Below are 18094 nucleotides of genomic sequence, written 5' to 3' on the forward strand. Positions count from 1 at the left end.
CCAAACGGCATGCGCAGAAACTCGAAAAGGCCGAAAGGTGTAATTACGGCGGTTTTGGGGACATCCTCCGCGCGCACGGGAACCTGGTGATATCCCCGTACCAAATCGATCTTCGAAAAAACCGAGGTCCCCGCAAGATGGGCGGAAAAATCTTGGATGTGGGGATAACGATCGTTCTCTGTGACATTATTAAGACGGCGGAAATCCCCACAAGGTCGCCACCGACCATCAGATTTAGGCACCATGTGTAACGGAGAAGCCCAGGCACTGTTCGAACGCTGCACGATGCCCAGACGCTCCATGGTGGCAAATTCTTCCCGAGCGACAGCCAGTTTGGCAGGGTCGAGGCGGCGCGCGCGCGCGAACACCGGGGGCCCTACTGTAGTTATGTAATGCTCCACCCCATGCTTCGTCACAGTGCTCGAGAAAGTGGGGACAGAGAGTGAGGGAAACTCAGAAAGCAAACACTGAAAAACGTCACCCGAATCTACTGAGTTAGCATGCACCACGGGCTGAGCACCCCGAGTCAAACAGGGTAATGAGGAAAATGACACAGCATCAATTAAACGTCTGTTAGCAACATCAACCAGCAGTCCGTGAGCACAAAGAAAATCAGCGCCTATTATAGGCACAGAGCTAGCAGCAACAACAAAGTTCCACTGAAAGTCACGGTCGTGAAAGCAAACAGTCACCAACCTTTCACCGAAGGTTTTGATGGGAGAGCCATTAGCCGCTGTTAGCAATGGCCCGCAGCCCTCAGCTAGCCTGTCCGAGCCAGCCGGGGGAAGAAGGCTCTTCTGTGAGCCGGAGTCCACCAGGAAACGCCTCCCCGAGCGTGAGTCCTCTAAGAAAAGCAGCCTTTCCTTGTTGCCAGCGGTCGCGGCTGCTACAGAGCGCTGACATGCCCGTTTCCCTGGGTCTGGAAACTGCAAGGCGGGAGACAGCGCCGTGCCTTCGCTCCAAAACGCTGGTGATAAAAACAAAGCCCCTTTCCGTGGTGCCGCCGTGCAGCGATTCCGGCCACCGTGGACGAGTCGGAGGGCCCCTGGAGCATCGGTGAGGGGGCGGGGGAAAACGCTGGTGAGTCCTGAACAATCGCCTGGACGCCGAAAGTCCTGGTAGCCAGGAGGATGCGATCCGCCTCTTCCGCAAGGGAGCGGTAATCCTTCGTGGCCAATAGCGGGGAGTTGGCAAGGCCAGCGCGCACTGGAGCCGGCAGCTGTCGGAGAAAGAGGTGGGATAAGAGAAATCCTCCGTCATCCGCGCCCAGCAAGGACAGCATGCTCTCCATGAGCTCGAGAGCGGTGCCGTCGCCCAGGCCCGCGAGGGAAAGGAGTTTCTCGGCTCGCTCAGCATCAGAGAGGGAGTAACGCCGCAGCAGCAGCGCCTTGAGGGCGGTGTACTTGCCTTGGGCTGGGGGGTCCCGGAGGAGAGTCATCACGCGGCGGGTTGACAGCGGGTCAAGTGAGGCCACCACATGGTGGTATTTAGTATCGTCGGCTGAAACTCCACGAAGAGCAAACTGAGCTTCTACGTGCACGAACCATGAAGGAGGATCGTGAAGCCAAAAATCCGGCAATTTAAGCGCCACAGCAAACGCAGCCATCGGCGGAGGTGAAAGTCCGGCGGCCGCCGATGCTTCCAGGCCAGAGCTGGCTTCGTCGTCGAGCCTTAGCATGTTCGCTACAGGGGTCACCAATGTGGAGGTATGTAATAACGACAGGAGAGGTCTCAGTGTCTCACTCCAACTTTATTAACTGACTCTCAGAACTTCACATATATTGAGCGCCAAAATCTCCACCCCAACACTTCCCTTCAACTTGGGTGTGAGTGGAGCCACCTGGTGGTCCGCCACAATATCACTAAATCGGTTGACATTTTTTCATTACTTTGCAGGTTCTTGTGGGTCAGTGCGCTGAAGAGCAATTTGATGAGTTTGCCTTAAAGCAAATGATTAAGGAGTTTCTAGCCCAGCTGTCAAAACTCAGTGAAGCAATTACAGGAAGAAACTCTCAGCTTGAAGTACCCTCCACATATCTGAACCTGATTAAAATAGAGATCAGCATAATTATTTAAGAAAGGCGTCAACTGGCACCACCAGGCTAACTTACATGGTAGGAGGTTAATTCATACATGCCTGACAAGGTATTTTCATGCTAGAACAGTTTTTTTGGTTGTAACCGAAAAGCTTATAGTGTTTTTATTTAGTAGTAACAGGATTATACACTTTTTTGAAACCTTACATTCATGTGGAAAGAAGAGCAACTGATTTGTGGTAGGTGGATTACTCTAATGTGGTATTGTCATGGCTGCGGAAGCAGACATGTGGAGTGGTGAGAGAAAGGACCCAAGTGCAGGCACTGATGAATGACTGACACGTGAGCTTTATTTACAGTGGGGGAAATGAAATACAAGCAAGTGCTGAACATGGCAGCGGCTAAACTAAAACAAAACCAAAACTGGGTGAAACTAAAATATGATACAAAGGAACAAAAGTCTGGGACTAGAAACCCAGGACATGAAACATAAAGACCTGAGACAGAGGAAGACACAGGGCTTAAATACACAGGCAGGACAACGAGCGATTGGGGAACAAGGTGGCAACACAGCCGGGACAAATCACACATAACAAGACAAAGGATGCAAAGCAGAATACCCAGACATAAGGCAAGGACTTTCAAAGTAAAACAGGAAACACGAGACATTCGCAGACTGACTGGATATGAAAACATAGAACACAGGGAAGACACAGTTACTGAAACCAGGAGCTAGAACTACAAATATAAAATGAACAGAAAACCATCAGCAAAACCAAAGCCATGAATAACAAATAATAATGGTATATAACTTAAACACAAAAGCCATGCAGGTATAGTGAAAAACATGAATTCTCCAAAGGGATTGTGTTTAGAGTCTCTTGATTATACAAACTGATCCTTGCCACCAATTGCACACATGTCCATATACTGCGGATGCTTACATTAGAGGTGTTGGTCACTTCTAAAGTGCAGTATTAGAAATAGTGTATGTACAGCATATAGCATGCACGGTGGCAGTGTACAACAATTATTCAGCTTTAACTGATCAAATGGTGAACTGCATGTACGGATCATCATTTCTTCCGGTCAGATGAGTGGCAAATTCTGTGCATGATGGCCTAAATTCTACCGACAAGAGAGCACATCCACAAGTCAAAAATGAGCAGATCTAATAAGGGAAAAACAAGTAATCTAACAAAATGAATACTATGTAAGTGCAGATTTTACACATGCTCAAGAGACAGCTAAAGAAGAATCAATACAGTTTATAAGGTTGACCCCCTTTATTTGAAATCGAAGCTAGTTGTGCAGTCTTAGAGGCAGCTGTTCTCTAGAGGCAGGTAAAGGGCAGGATTCATCTAGAAAAGTGCTGCTTTATTAAAATTCTTCTACTTTAAAAGATGTGTGTAGAAGAACACAAATCACCATTTAGGGTCGAGTCAGGTCCTGAGCATACCTCTATTAATTAAGTTACTGTGCCTTGTGATTAATCCACACATTGCTGGTGTCGTTTTCTGCTGCAGGATTTGTTAAAGTTTCTGTTATTGCCTAATCTCTGAGTAGAAATGTGATTAAAACCCTGAAGCACTGCAAACCTATCGGCTCACTGCAAGACAGAACCTGGCTGCCTAACACGCATCCTTGCTTTTCTTTGGATTCTCCTCCTTCTCGTGCACCACATTACTTCTACTCTGTATAAAACCAGCATTTTGTCATTGTTATTATTATTGTTATTATTACTGAGGACCAGAAATATTTGGATGTTAGCCCTATACAAGCAGGGTGATTGTGAAGGATTAGAGGACAGAGCCCAAGTTTTGGCACTCGGCCACCCAAAGCAATTATGTGCTTGTTCTGGTAATACCTTCTCTCATTCCAAATAAATGAAAACGCCTGATGGCAACAATCACAACCACACCACACAGCTTAAGATGTTCTATTCTGTGTTAAAAAGGATCTTTTGTAGTAAATTATGGATGGCAAATTTAGTTCATTGTGTTTGTAGGATTTATTTAAATGCTATTTTGTTGCATTTGTTGCCTCTAGAAGCACTACATGTTTAAATGTAAGCACACAATAAATATCCACCAAAGTTGAAGGTCAACTTAATAATTTATGGATTAAAAATTGACAAAAAAAAACCCTGAGAACTTAGATACTATTACCAGTGTGGTGGTTTTGTCTACACATAAAATGTACTATATAAAAATGTTAAATATTGTGTCAAGTTTGACCTCTGGCTTGTTCTAGGTCAACAGCTGATCTGAAGGCCAAAGTGATGATAAAGCTACGTATAGCTATTTAAAACTACGTTTCTCACTGCCATTGTTCGTGTTGACAAACTACAAGCATAGAGGGAATCCTATTCTAAATAATGTTTTTAAATATCACATTACTTTGTGCTTTTTTTGTACCTGTTCTTTTGTTTTTAAAGCTGTACTTAAAATTCAAATGCCACAATTAGAAAATTATACTGGTATCTGGGTATTCTAAATATCACGTTATAGTTTGCAAAAAAAATCATGTCACATTTGACCTCTGATCTCACTTTCGCACTTCACGTCTGCCTTTCTTTCAAATTCTAAAAATCTTTAGTTAAAAGTATTGTTTGCTGCCTACAGTAGTTAGAAATGCACTGTAATATAATATTATATAATAAACTCAAGTTATTGGTGTCCAGTTATTTATAAAGCAATAGATGTTATCCATCTGTCACGCTTCCTTTTTTTTTATTGCACTACAGAAGTACGTTAAAAACAAAAAACAAAGAAAAGAAAATGAATGTATTGAAAATACAATACTTTTCCCTTAAGAGTAGATGCTGCCCAGAGAGTAATGTGTTTTCTGAAGCGCAGTACTTTGAGCCGTCCAGTCTTACGTGGCTTCTGCAAGGTGCCCGATAATCCTGGCAGAGTGGGACCTCATTCTCTTTTTCTTGTCTTTGCTGCAAACTGAACTGTCCAACTGCACCCGGTTATTTTTAGGATACACTATACAGTCACGCCGTCGCGAATGTAACGCAATAGCTGCTATAACATTATAGGCCATAATAACCCATAAGGTCGCCATACCATAATCGGCTGAACAGATTTAGGCAAGCCTGCGGTCATGTTATTTAGATTCGGCGTCATTCTCACTCCGGAGTCCTCGGAGGTCGACGTCTTTGTTTTGGGTTCGCGTGCTGAAATGGGGAACTGGGACCCGAACAGAGCGGTTCGGATGAAAGCCACACAGAAACTCCCGTCACCCGCAGAACCGTGTCTGTGGATCGGTGAGGTGCACCTAGCCGAGCCCCACAGAGACACACTGTGGTTCAAGTTCATCCAAAGAGTCAGAGGCACCTTTATCTGGGAAGGTACCTGTGCACTTCTGGTTTAATGCGCATCACATCTGGTTCACATGTAGACGGTTTTCCAGACGTCTCACAGATTTGCTGTAATTACTGTAAGGTTAGCGGGGAGAGACATAAATATGACTGCGCCATGTTTGGTTGCTATTGTGCAATGTTTTCATAGTGCCACATGATGGCGGTAAGTGACACTAAATGTTCAGTGGCTAACAAATTGCATTGAATCTGCAAACCTAAAAAAGTTTAAAATTTCTGAAAAACATCCGAAAAAACTATTGAGTCTTTTAGTTTAAATTAACAGTTGAAATTCAGCATGTGAATATAACGGTTTACAGATAGAGTTCAGCATTTATACTTCATCATCTGCACCCAGGAATGAATGCACAGTAATGCAATACTGGATTCCTCTGAAAGTTTCTTTAACAGGTAGGATGGATAAATGGATAAAAGGATTCTCATTTGAAATTAGTCATATGGTCCTACTGTTGGACACAGGGGCGTAATTTCCAGGGGGGTAAGGGGGGTTATGACCCCCCAATAATCAGACCCAACCAATATACCCCCCCCCCCCCCCCCCAATAAAATTATGAATTATCTTGCATAAATAGGCTGTTGATTTTCTTTATGCATTTCAGGTATTACCAGCAAAATAGTTACATGTTTAATCATCTAGGAATTTATTTATTTATTTAGACATAGATCTTGACCCCCCCAATGTTCAGCACAAAGTTACGCCGATGGTTGGACAGTTTATAACAAGGGTGTCAAACATAAGGCCCTGAGGCCAGAATCAGCCCCCGTCCGTGAAGGATGATCTGATATCCTCGTGTCGGTGTTGTTCCCACATCATCATAATAAATGTTGTTCCAGGTTCAACATTGCAAGTGACCAATCACATTGTTGTGACGTCCCCCTTTTGTGCCTTTGAAGAATACCGCCTTAAAAAAATCTACTTCACTTGCAAGAACACAAACCGCTTCTGTCTGCCGATCCAGGAACTTGAATTCTTTGAATTTCAGGATACTTTTCTTTAATAAACGGTAAGCATTATACATATTGTCCTTACAGAGGCGGTTTCTCTTCTCGCAAGTAAAGTAGATTTTTTGAAGGCGTTTGTTTTTTTCGAGGTCGCGGATGACGTCAGGAGAAGGTGATTGGTTACTTGCAATGTTGAACCTGGAACAACATTATTTATGATGACGAGGGAACAACACCAACACGAGGATATCAGATCGTCCCGGGGATTACTCCAATCTGCCACACTGGATAGCTTTAGAATATAAGAAGTTTTACAACTTCTCCTGTTGATAAAGAATTCCCCCCAGTGGCTATTTATAGTGCATCACAGAAATTAAGTTATTTAACAGTTAAATAACAGAAAAGTGCCTGTTTTTTTTTGTTGTTTGTTTTTTTACAATCTACTATAGAAATGTATGCTTTTTACAGTGGGCCCAGAAAACTGAAACTCATTTCTATTTTTATGTAATTTGACATATTTTTGTCATACAGTTTAAATCATGCTGACACATTTCTTCTTCGTTTACTACAACACCATCTCTTTATCATGTAGAAAAACTGAGAAATACTGTTGAAATATGTTTCTTATTTCAAGACATCTCAGCTAAATGTGTAGTATAACCTCTTTACACTTTACACTCGAGATCTGGGCCGCATGTGACACACCGTGGAAAATCAGTTTGACGTCCCTGATTTATATGCATTAACGTGCTTGTCATCTTTGTCACCAGGAAGCGGGCCGAGCCATGACAGATGGTGTACATATGATGATAAGAATGTGGTGGATGGCGTGCACTGCCACCCGATCGGCCACTGGATAGAAGAAACGGGGCACACAGATGAGATGAGGCACACCACCAACTTTTACTTCAGTGTGGCTGGTCAGAAGGCCATGCATTTCTCCAGGTAATACAGTACATATACACGCTTTCTGCATGATGTTCTAATCAGGGGAACCTTAATATAGGATAATTTGCAGTGTTATGCGTTCGTACACTTCTTAAAATTTCGGTATGTAAAGACAGTTTTGCACTTTTACTAAGTAATTCTATGATGATCACAGTTCAGTGGGTTAGGAAAGGCTGGTTTTATTTTATTTATTTGTTTTGGTGATTGAGGTTTGTGATTTGTGATAGAAGGATAGCAGCGAGACTGAAAGGGAACATTTAAAAGATGGTAGTGAGACCTGCTGTGATGTATGGTTTAGAGATGGTCGCTCTGACAGATTGACAGGAGGCCAAGCTGGAGGTGACAAAGACGAAGATACTAAGATTTTCATTAAGAGTGACCAGGATGGACAGAAGTCGAAATCAGTATATCAGAGGGTCAGCTCTGGTTAAGCAGTTTGAACACAAAGCTAGAGAGGCAAGGCTGAGGTGGTTTGGACGTGAGCAGACGAGGGATAGTGTGCGTATTGGACAAAGGATGGTGAATATGGGGCTGCCAAACTGGTGACAAAGAGGAAGAGCACAGATGTTGAAGTAAAGGCGAAGGATGCTAGCAATAAGGTCAGATGGACACAACTGGTCCATCTAATAAATAGCTCTTTAATCACCATTTTGCAACACATTTCCTTTACTCTGTGTTGCATCTTTTCTCTATAATTGTTACATCTGATAAATCAACTGGAACAGCTTTGAAATTAATAATACATTTTATTTGTAAAGCACAAAAATGGGCATTTCTATTAAAATAACCAACATGACTCAAGTGCAACGTCAAACTAAGATTAAGAAGCAATGTGATTCCATTGTAATTATATCGTTGACATAAAAATTAACGATATAAGTTGAGCTTAGAGTGACAAAAACTCCGAATCTATATTAGAAGATGGTCAAACAAAATTTTAAAAAAACAAGCCTCACAATATGAATGGAACAGTGATTTAAAGAAGACACAGATGAGGCGATGCGTATTTCCTCAGGTCATTCCACTTCTGAGGAGCTCTAACCGCAAACACCTCCTTTGTCTTTAAGCATAAGGTGAGAACAGTTAACAGGTTTCTGTCTGAGGAGCTAAAGAACAAGCCTGTTGGATACTTTCATGGTTGTCAGTGGATGACAGGTCTGGGCTGCAGGTAGGTTAGTTTAGCGCCCCAGACCCTTTTGATACGGAGCTTCCTTCTCTGAAAATGGTGTTATTGGGATGACAGCAAATGTTGATCCAACTATATACCTCATGAGGCAAAATCCAGCTCAAGCCAGCAGTAAAGAAAAAAAAGTATAGCAAAGTCAATCTGGCAACCTAATGGAAAATAGGGTGTAGTTTATAACTTAATAACCTGAGGTGTAGAGGTGCTAGTACGCACATCTTGTTACCCTCAGACAGAGCCTGAGAGTCACCTGTGGTCCATCTGCGTTTCAAACAAGTCTCACCTCACTGAAAGTAGCTCCATGTTTAATATACAGACGTGGGAATGATTTATATATCTGCTCTGCAAACTCTCTGCAAGTAAGTGGATAAAACATCTTCTCGGAAATATAGAAGTATTCCTTTGGGGGGTTCTTTGTGATTTTTAGCCATTTGGACATTAATATAGTCTTTACACCATGTCTAAAACTTCCAGATTGCTACTCGTGTTGTAGCCTGGAGTATATACAAATGGAGATCCACCCCACCGCTCACTCCCAACACCACACTTCCTCTTCAGCCATATACACACACAGATGCATAGACGTAATAATGAAATGCAATGATTTTTGAATCTTTTCTGCAATATTTGCCTAATAATGCTATAAAAATTAGTTAGCTCCTCTGGGGGAAATTAATATCTATATGATTGTTTCTTTGTTTCAGAATTAAGTTTTGGTAATGTTGCCTTCTTTTGTCGGTCTGCAGTTTTAAGAGAGACCAAAACAAGGCCAAAAAGAAGAAGGTGGGAGGTCCCTCTGCTGGAAACTGAGCCTTGGATATTATCACTATGTGGCATGTGTCTTAAAAATTATGCCTCCAAATAGTTACTTGAACAACCTTGAGAATTGCATCACCCTGTCTTCTTACACTTTTCTTACAGTTTTCAAACTTAAGCATATTCAGCAACGAGCCTTGTGCTTTCATCTGTATTGTCCATGAGCGCCTAATTTCTTCTCCGTTCTGACACTAAAACGTCAGAGAAGATTTCTGCGAAGTACTTCAAGCATTAGTCATGTCACCGTGTCCTTTCTTCCTGATAGTCATTGAGTTTAAAAACCTTCATTCTTTACAGGACAGACAAAGCCTGGTTCTCGTCTTTGTTTTTTAACCTTGCCGTTCCTCATTTGGTTATAACTCCTCTGTCACTTTTAAAATGATTACCCATAAAAAAGTTAGACCACTAGCAGTTGTATTATCACCTCCTTAACCTTGCTTGGGTTCTTAAGAGAGAGGAGATGGCATCGTTCAGAATTCATTTGGATTTCTAAGGCAATTCATACAGCGCTGGCTACTTGACTGATACGTTATTCTCTTGCATTGCTTACACTGGATTTCAAGATGGTTTAAAACTGTGAAAGTGAGAAAAGATGAACTTTTAAGTACAAGTGTATTGTTAAACATATGGATATTAAGAAAGTTAATCTCGTAGTGTTGAATTACTATCCTTTCTTGGGTCAAATAAGGTGTAAAAATAAGATCCCAACACCTGTTGTCAGAACATTTTCTGGCTTTTGCTACTCATTTCATGTTCAGGTTGTAGCCAATGAAAATGAAACTTCTGTAGATGTCCTTTGCCTAAGAGCTGGTGCCATAAAAAATATTATAAAATTATATAATAAAAGTTATTTTAGATAGTTTGAAGGATGTGTAGTACTGTGCAAAAGTCTTGAGGCATCCTACATTTCTTTATATTTTGCTTACAAGGAGCCAGACCCTCTTGTCAGTGTTAAGAGGCTTAACACTGACCTATGAATCATTCAAGCATAAAAAGGGAACCTAACTCAGGGGATGAACCAGTCTTGTATGTCTCCTTCCAAAATCTTAGGAAACTGGATTAGAAAATGATGAAAAAAAACAAGTGGCAGACCTAAAAAATAAAAAAAAATTTAAAAAAAAACCCTGATGAACAGTATCTGAAAGTCACGTATTAAGAAAAATCCAGCACAGACCTGTCAAAGGCCCTAAGAAATGCACAAGGCCCAACAGTTGATCTATCTACTGTTAACTGAAGGCTTCTTAAACATGGTCTTAATAGAAGGGTGGCCATCAAGACGGGAAAATGACATTAAAGTTGAGATATGGCAAATTACAGTCAATGGCAACAGGTCCCGTGGAGTGATGGATCCAAATGTGAAATGGTTTTCTTTGTTGGTTGTTGGGAATCTTATCAACATTGATGGAATTATGAATGCAGAAAACTACCATCAGATTTTTATCCATCATACAATATCATCTGGAAAGCATCTAATGAGCAGCAGCTTCATTTTTCAGCATGACAATGATCCCAACCACACTGCCAATGCAGTAAAAGCATAGCTGGGTAGAAAGAGACCCAAAAAAGACTATCATCCATGGATTGGCCTCCCCAGAGCCTGCATCTCCACATAACTGGAGCAATCTTGAATCATCTTGACAGAATGGAACAAAAGGTTGCCACATCCATAAAATCCAAACTCTGTTTCTGCCTTATATGCTGTATTTCCATGTATGTTTAGCATTTCAATAAATCTCCGCAACCATTTCCCATTTTCCCAGCAAAAAACAAAGAAACCTGGGGTAGCTCAAGACCTTTTTTTTTTACAGTACCGTATGTTCATGTTTCAATGAACGCTACATATTGGTCTTAAATGGCAGAGACCAAGTAGTTACACAGCCTACCGGTGCATGCCCTCCGTTTGTAAGGCACAGACTCGGTGCCATGGCATACCAGGCACTTCAGAAATTAGCCCCAGACCCCTGAGGCAGCAAGCACATAACTTGCATAAGAATGAGCTGGCTTGGCTTGTGCCATCAGGTTTTAATTTGTGTCCAAAGACCTTACAAGGCTTATGTCAAGGACCTGTGTTCAATAGGAAGCACTGTGCCTTTGTATCTTCCCTGTTAATAGCTTTTTAAATTAGTCTCTCAGACCTTGCATCCATATAGCCCAAAGTGTTACACACACTCTGCAGTAAGTCATTATAACATTCGCGGGGAGACCACTCACTTTGTAGCTGGTAAGTCATCTGTCAAGCTCATATTTAGAGAGAAGGCCCAAGGCTTACTCAGCCTTTTTTTTATGATGTTTATCATTTTTATTTCAACAGATTGAGACATTTGTTTTTCAGTTTGATTCACAACTAAAGACCAGAGACAAAAAAGGCATCTTTCTCATAAGATAGGATATTACTGCACTTCTAAGTGTATGAGCTCATGAAAAGGAAAAAAATAAACTCTTAGAATCGTCCAGTGCATCTTTTGTTTCCATTTTAAAATAAACTAGTAGGAAAAAATGCTACACACATTCGAAAGGTAACAAGAAATCAGGTTATACACAACTTGTTGTTTTTCGGTTTATATTGGCTGCTTGGTTCATATAATAAGAGTCCTTCCATCCATCCATTTTCTTAACCACTTATCAAGGGTCATAGGAGGGCTCCAGCCTATCTCAGCAATTGTCAACTGGTAACCAGTCCAACACGGGGATGATAGAGTGCATTTATGCATTTAGAATTTAGAATTTGTACCATAGCCAGTACTATGGGAGGAAGGAACAGTGGAAACAACAAGACTCCACACAATTCATCCACATATGACATATCACTAAACTGTGATATGATGAGGTTTGTGGGGAGGGAAAAACAGAGGTGAAGTTAAGCTCCAGATACTTCCACTGCAGAGCTGCTCTGGGACATCAGGTATTAAAGGCGTCGCCTTTGTTTTGCCTGTCACGTCCTAGTCGCTGACTTTATGCATGCTAATGAACACCAGTGGAGTCTGCCTCAAACCAGAGTGGTCGGGAAGAAAATTAGGGGGATGAGGGGTCAATAAAGCATCACTACTATGAGGAACAGTGTGAAGAAGGTAAGACAATGACACATAAGTGAACCACTTTTGCTTACTGTTGACCTATAATGGTCAGCTTTGTTCTGATAGCTCTGTCATCATTGCTTTGCTTATAGGAGCACCTTGAAAGTCCTAGTCCTAGCTATTTCGCTGTCCATCAGCCTCTGTGTTACCTATTTTATTTGTTACCCACTGAGAGTTTTAGGCTCTCTTTATGGATTTTAAATGTGTTTTCACATTTCATTCTTCTTTATTCTTTATTATGCATATTATATACTTGATAAACACATAGTTAGAGACTGTGACACTTGAAAGTTTTTTAATGGATGGTCTGGCTAGTAGGATCTAAAAAAAATTGAGATGAAAATGCCTTGTTAGAAGGTTAGAACATTTAGCACATAATCATCACTTTAACATACAAGTAAATAATCAGTGTACACGTCTTTTTATTGACCCCAGGGTGATGCCACGTATTTGGCTGGGCAGCTGCCCTCGACAGGTGGAACACGTGACAGTAAAGATGAAGTATGAACTGGGAATCACTGCAGTGATGAACTTCCAGACAGAGTGGGATGTGGTGAACAATTCCTACGGCTGCCGGCGTAACCCCGACGAAACCATGACCCCAGAGACCATGATGCATTTGTACAGAGACTGTGGCCTTGTGTATGTGTGGCTGCCCACACCGGACATGAGCACTGAGGGTAAGAACGATTTTTCTGGTCATACAAGGTTGAAGAAAAACCCCTTTTTAATTTGTAGTAGAACCTCTTAAATGTGTTTAACCCCATTTCCGATTTCCATCTAGCGCTCATAAAACATTATGAACTTAGAGCTATTCAAAGGTTCAACATGAGACTGGGAATTCTGTTCGGAGGGTAAAGCCCGATGGACAGTAAAAGAAAAACAAATTGAAGATGTCCAGAAAAAAAAAGTTTTATAGTCTAGGTTTAATCCATGTGTGAGAAAAGCAGGCCCTATGCCTTAGATCAATTTAATTTGGATATTCATCAAGACAGAAATGCCCATTTGATAGCAATTCTTCCACAGATGACTGAGAGTGTGAGTACGGGATGAGAACAGCCTGTATCAGCAATTATATTCCATCAGCAATTACACAGAGCAGGATATTATAGAAGGAACCATTCATTACAAATAAAGATGCAGATTTGTTTGAGTGCAGTGGGACAAAAACTGTACCTGTGGCCTGCAAGTAGAAAAAAGTGTTATGATTAGATAAATTATCAGCATATTCTTAATCTTAGACACTGGTACATGTCTAAGATGCTGATTTGTTCTGTGAGGTCATTTTTATCCCATGATGAGTTATTTCCAATATGATGGGAGCGGTCTGTCCCAGGATCTATTCATATGGAATAAGTGATCACTGTATGCTTGGATGAGGGGGAAAATGACCTCAAAGTCATCACATTCCTACCTAATTGAACACCAATGAGGGATTTTCAGCATTTCGGTATGTTTCTTTATGACCATCATCAAAACATCAAATGAGAAACTATCTTTTGGGAAAATGGCCATCTATCCCTCCATTAGAGTTGCAGGCACACTGGAACTGTTCTGGCAGGATGCTGTGGCCAAACACTTTAATAGCGAATTTTGTTGGGGGTTTTTTTCCATTTATTACCAATCTTGTTGGCCAGAAACTTTAAAAAACACATTTGAGCTATGGGAATGGATTCAGTCTTTCTTACCTATAGTAATTACAGCTACAGGTAACTGCCCCCAGCAAATGCACTGTTTATTTCTGTTTGAGTAATGTCAGTATAAAAACTACAGCCTGCAGCACAGGAGCATTACTTAGCTCGGAAAAATGTAAAGATTTAATCCATCAGGAATTAACTGACCTGTTGCTGCATGCCACAGACTGCAGTAAAGACAGAAATTATGGAGAGGGGAAGAGGTTTCAGTCCTTTAATTGAAATAAGTAGGATAAGAAAAATACACAAATACTCAGTATCTCTTTTATGAGTTGCCGTCTTCTTCTGCAGGCCGGATCAGGATGCTTCCTCAGGCTGTATTCTTGCTTCATGGTCTCCTAGAGAATGGCCACACAGTCTATGTCCACTGTAACGCTGGAGTGGGGAGGTCGACTGCAGCTGTGTGTGGCCTGCTCATGTATGTCCTCGGGTGGACCCTGAGGAAGGTGCAGTACTTTGTAGCAGCAAGGAGACCAGCAGTGTACATCGATGAGGAAGCTTTAGTCAAAGCTGAGGCAGACTTCCTTCAAAAGTTTGGCCGGCTGCGCTCATCTATGTCTGACCCTGAAACATGAGATCCGAGTGGCTTTGTGCTTGAAATCTGAAGCTGAATCCTTTGGACTTTCTGAGAAATAAAATGATTGAAAACTCAAAACAATTCTTGATGTGCAAAATTTTAAAAATTAAAATCTGTATCTCGACTTTAATCCAATGTATGTAAATGACTCACTTCAGCCCAAGTATCTGAGAGTGTTCTGGCAGCAGAAATGTCAATCAATCCAACTGGTGTGTGAGCTTTTAAAAGCTGGGTTAGGCAGCATGTTTTTGGCGTCACTGGGCAAATAATCCCATCTAGGCTTTCGGCGTATTGTATTTTAAATGTTCTTAAGAGGTACTCGACTCCTGCTCCTCCACTGGGCTCTATTTTCAGGCTTCAAAAACATCTAGTCTGTTAAGGGACCTTAAAAAAAAGCAGAAAGGTTATAAAGTCTTAATAGGAAGCAAAGTGTGGCGGTTCAGTGGGTACTTTTTATACCACTGACTAATCTTCTGCTGTATGAATATCGTGCATACACCCATGCTCATCTGGTTGGAGGGGATTGGAGAGAGATGACAGCTGCAGGAGGAGATGTGGCTTTAAAAAAAAATCTGGCTCCCCCTCTTTCAGGGCCTTAACTCAGCCTTTAAAAATATACACATGTCCACATGGGTGCTTGTAAAGGCCTTTTCTTTTAATGCTTTTTGAAGTTTTAATGAACAAACAAAGCTGATGTTTTGAGCAAACATTAGGTGCTCTTTTAAAAGTTTAATGCAACTAAATCGCAGGAACTATGCAGGTTGATATTTCTCATTTCCTGCGTGCAGGAAATAGGTCAATTATTAAGAGAAACATACATTTTCTGTGTTGTTTTGTGTTTGTTTGTTTTTTTTTGTCATTTCTGAGAATCTCTTCTTTCTTTTCAGAAAGGAAATTTGTAATTTCCCAGGTTTTAGAGATGGAACTTAATGCTGCATGAAAATGACTCTGTGCCAAAGCTACAAATGAAAATTTAAAACTAATATATCAATAATGTCTCTCCCTGTGTGTATGAGAGGAACTCAGCTCCCGGGCATCAAAGAATATAGCTCGTTCTCTCTCTCACTCTGAGCGCTTGATAGCATTTCATGTTTTATTTACCTGACAGATGCTCTTCCAATCATCTGCTGAATAAGAAAAAACATCTCTTCTACACCGTTTTAATGCATACATAACAGCCCATTAAGACACGGAGCATTATTTGTTGTCATTTCTGAACATTTGACTACACTGTTATTGTGACGATGCTGCATTTGCTTTTCTTCAGAAGATGTTTTTGTTAAGAAAATTAGTGAATTAGAATATCAAAGATTTCTTCCCTCTAGCACAAATCTGTATACTTTTTTATTAGTTTCTGTGAGTCTCTGCAGAAGGCAGCACCATTATGAGGGGATCAGCGGGGATGGGTGGGTGGATAGAGCTAAGCACCTGTGCTATTCAAAGTGAATCATCACGGTTTTCTAAAGATCTAAAAATATTCACAAAACTGAACATGAAGGAAAATGCTTTTCTATATTTATTTTCAGTTTTTTTGTTTTCTAAGGTATCAACATTGATTTGACAGAAAATCATGTGTTATGTTTGTGTGCATCTTATTGTATGAACAGTATATTAGTAGTGTTGGGCTTGCCTTGTCTTAGATATCAAAGTAGCTGATGAACATGCTGTAATTATTGAAATGGATTACTGTCAATGATTGATCACAAAGCATCTGAACACCATATGATTTGCTGTTGCATGAAGTTGCATTCAAATTCAAGTACAGAGACGATTTGCAACTGACACAGAACATTTAAAAAATGAAAGAAAAAAAACCCGCCAGTGCACCAACACTTGTGTTGTGTCTATTATTTTGCCCTGCAATAGCTGTGCATGGCATCAGCTTGTATATACTCTCTTTGCTCGGTCTTCTAGATCCACTTCATGCTGAAAGCGTCACAGATCATTGCTTTTCATTTCCTTCTGCAGTTTACCCTCTGTTTTTTATGCCTTCATGGATCAACTGAGACCGACAATGTCTTCTATTTTATCTTTACTGTAAATTGAAACATTAATAATAAAACTGAGCAGTCATTTAGAAGTAACATCATCTTAGAGTTTGAGCCACATTGCGCGTTATGCTGTTTGTCATCTTTCTGTCCTCTGCTTTTCTCTCTTTCTCGTCACTCCAATTAGCAGCAGCAGGTGGCCCTCCCACCCTGAGCGTGGTTCTGTGTGAAACTCTTCCCCCCCCACCCACTGTTGCAAAGAGCTTATTCATTTAGATGGATAGTTTCCATCTCTAATGTTGTAGGGTCTTGACTTCACAGTATACAACGCCTCAAAATGACTTTTGCAGCCATTTAGTGTTGGGTTCAAATGTTCAGACACATCTAAGCAATCACATCTCCCCCCTGTGAGTAAGCTCTTGGCTTGGTGTTGATAATGCATTGGTGTAAAAGGTGGATAGCGTTCACTGACTTCAATTAAAATCTAACAGAGTACACTTTGTACTTCAGTGCAGTCCTCAGCATTCATGTTCAGTATGTAAACTAAATAAAAAAGGATTTACTATATGATGCTAAACTGTGAAAAATAATGAGCACCAACACAGTTTTAACCTTGTAAACTTGAATTAAGCATTAAAGGATACAGTTAATCTTAAGTATACCCCCCACAGCTTCAAAAGGCCAGGCAGATCAGCGGATGGGCCCGTATTTAAACTAATTGGACACACATTATAATATTTTGACTTTTAACAGCCAAAACTGAATTTCTTCACATCCTAAGTTTTCTACACATCGAAGACTTTCACAACTGGTGAAATCTAATTAGTTGGAGAAAACGCCACATTCTGAAATAGGAGAAATGCCTGTAAGATGAAAACAAAATATCTTAGCTGTGCTCAGGTACTTTGAAATGATCTTCCCAGCTGTGAAGACTGAATCCCATCATTGTTTGCATGGACGCTGAATCCCAGCAGTGTATCAAAGAGAGAAATTACCCCGATATCTCTTGTAATGCCGGAAGGATCAAAATCAGAACTTCAGACAACTTTCACAACACACCCCTGCAGCGAGTTATAAAACATCCACCTAAACTGTAGACAGATATTAAAGACTATAGACTGATCCTGTAATTTTCTCAATGACCTGAGCTGTGCCACAGGTGAAAAAGAAATTAAACTGGAAAAGATTAAGTGTTAAATTCAATACTTTATAACAGCTCGAAATCAGGCTGTTTCAGATCAGTTCAATAGTTCTAATTCATTGTGAACTTTGAAAAGGGCAATCCATGACTTGAGACGCAGTACTGATTGAGTGCAGGTACAGTTTACGCCTCTGGTCAAATACACTGATATCAGCTACAACATTAAAACTACCCACCTAATGTGTGGTCAAAACAGCTTGGATCCACAAGGATACATTCAGGTCAGTCAGGGGTTTGCTCCAGGATG

General features: G+C 40.9%; 1 protein-coding gene across 1 annotated transcript; it reads left to right on the forward strand.

Moving 5' to 3' along the window:
* The first annotated feature begins 4892 nt into the window (after window positions 1-4892).
* epm2a (EPM2A glucan phosphatase, laforin) lies at window positions 4893-16742 on the forward strand. The gene is made up of 4 exons (XM_040018090.1): window positions 4893-5394; window positions 7137-7311; window positions 12823-13067; window positions 14373-16742. The coding sequence occupies exons 1-4, from the start codon at window positions 5148-5150 to the stop codon at window positions 14654-14656; spliced, it is 951 nt and encodes a 316-aa protein (XP_039874024.1). The 5' UTR covers window positions 4893-5147; the 3' UTR covers window positions 14657-16742.
* Window positions 16743-18094: the final 1352 nt, after the last annotated feature.

Source organism: Simochromis diagramma, unplaced genomic scaffold (genome assembly GCF_900408965.1).
Source record: "Simochromis diagramma unplaced genomic scaffold, fSimDia1.1 OVJJ01000802.1, whole genome shotgun sequence".
Classification (NCBI taxonomy): Eukaryota; Metazoa; Chordata; class Actinopteri; order Cichliformes; family Cichlidae; genus Simochromis; species Simochromis diagramma.

Excerpts from the sequence above, each read along its gene's own strand:
- epm2a (XM_040018090.1), top strand. The coding sequence starts at position 5,148 with ATGTTATTTAGATTCGGCGTCATTCTCACTCCGGAGTCCTCGGAGGTC. Across the intron at positions 7,312-12,822 it reads AAGGCCATGCATTTCTCCAG|GGTGATGCCACGTATTTGGC; the intron begins GTAATACAGTAC and ends TATTGACCCCAG. Across the intron at positions 13,068-14,372 it reads ACCGGACATGAGCACTGAGG|GCCGGATCAGGATGCTTCCT; the intron begins GTAAGAACGATT and ends CTTCTTCTGCAG.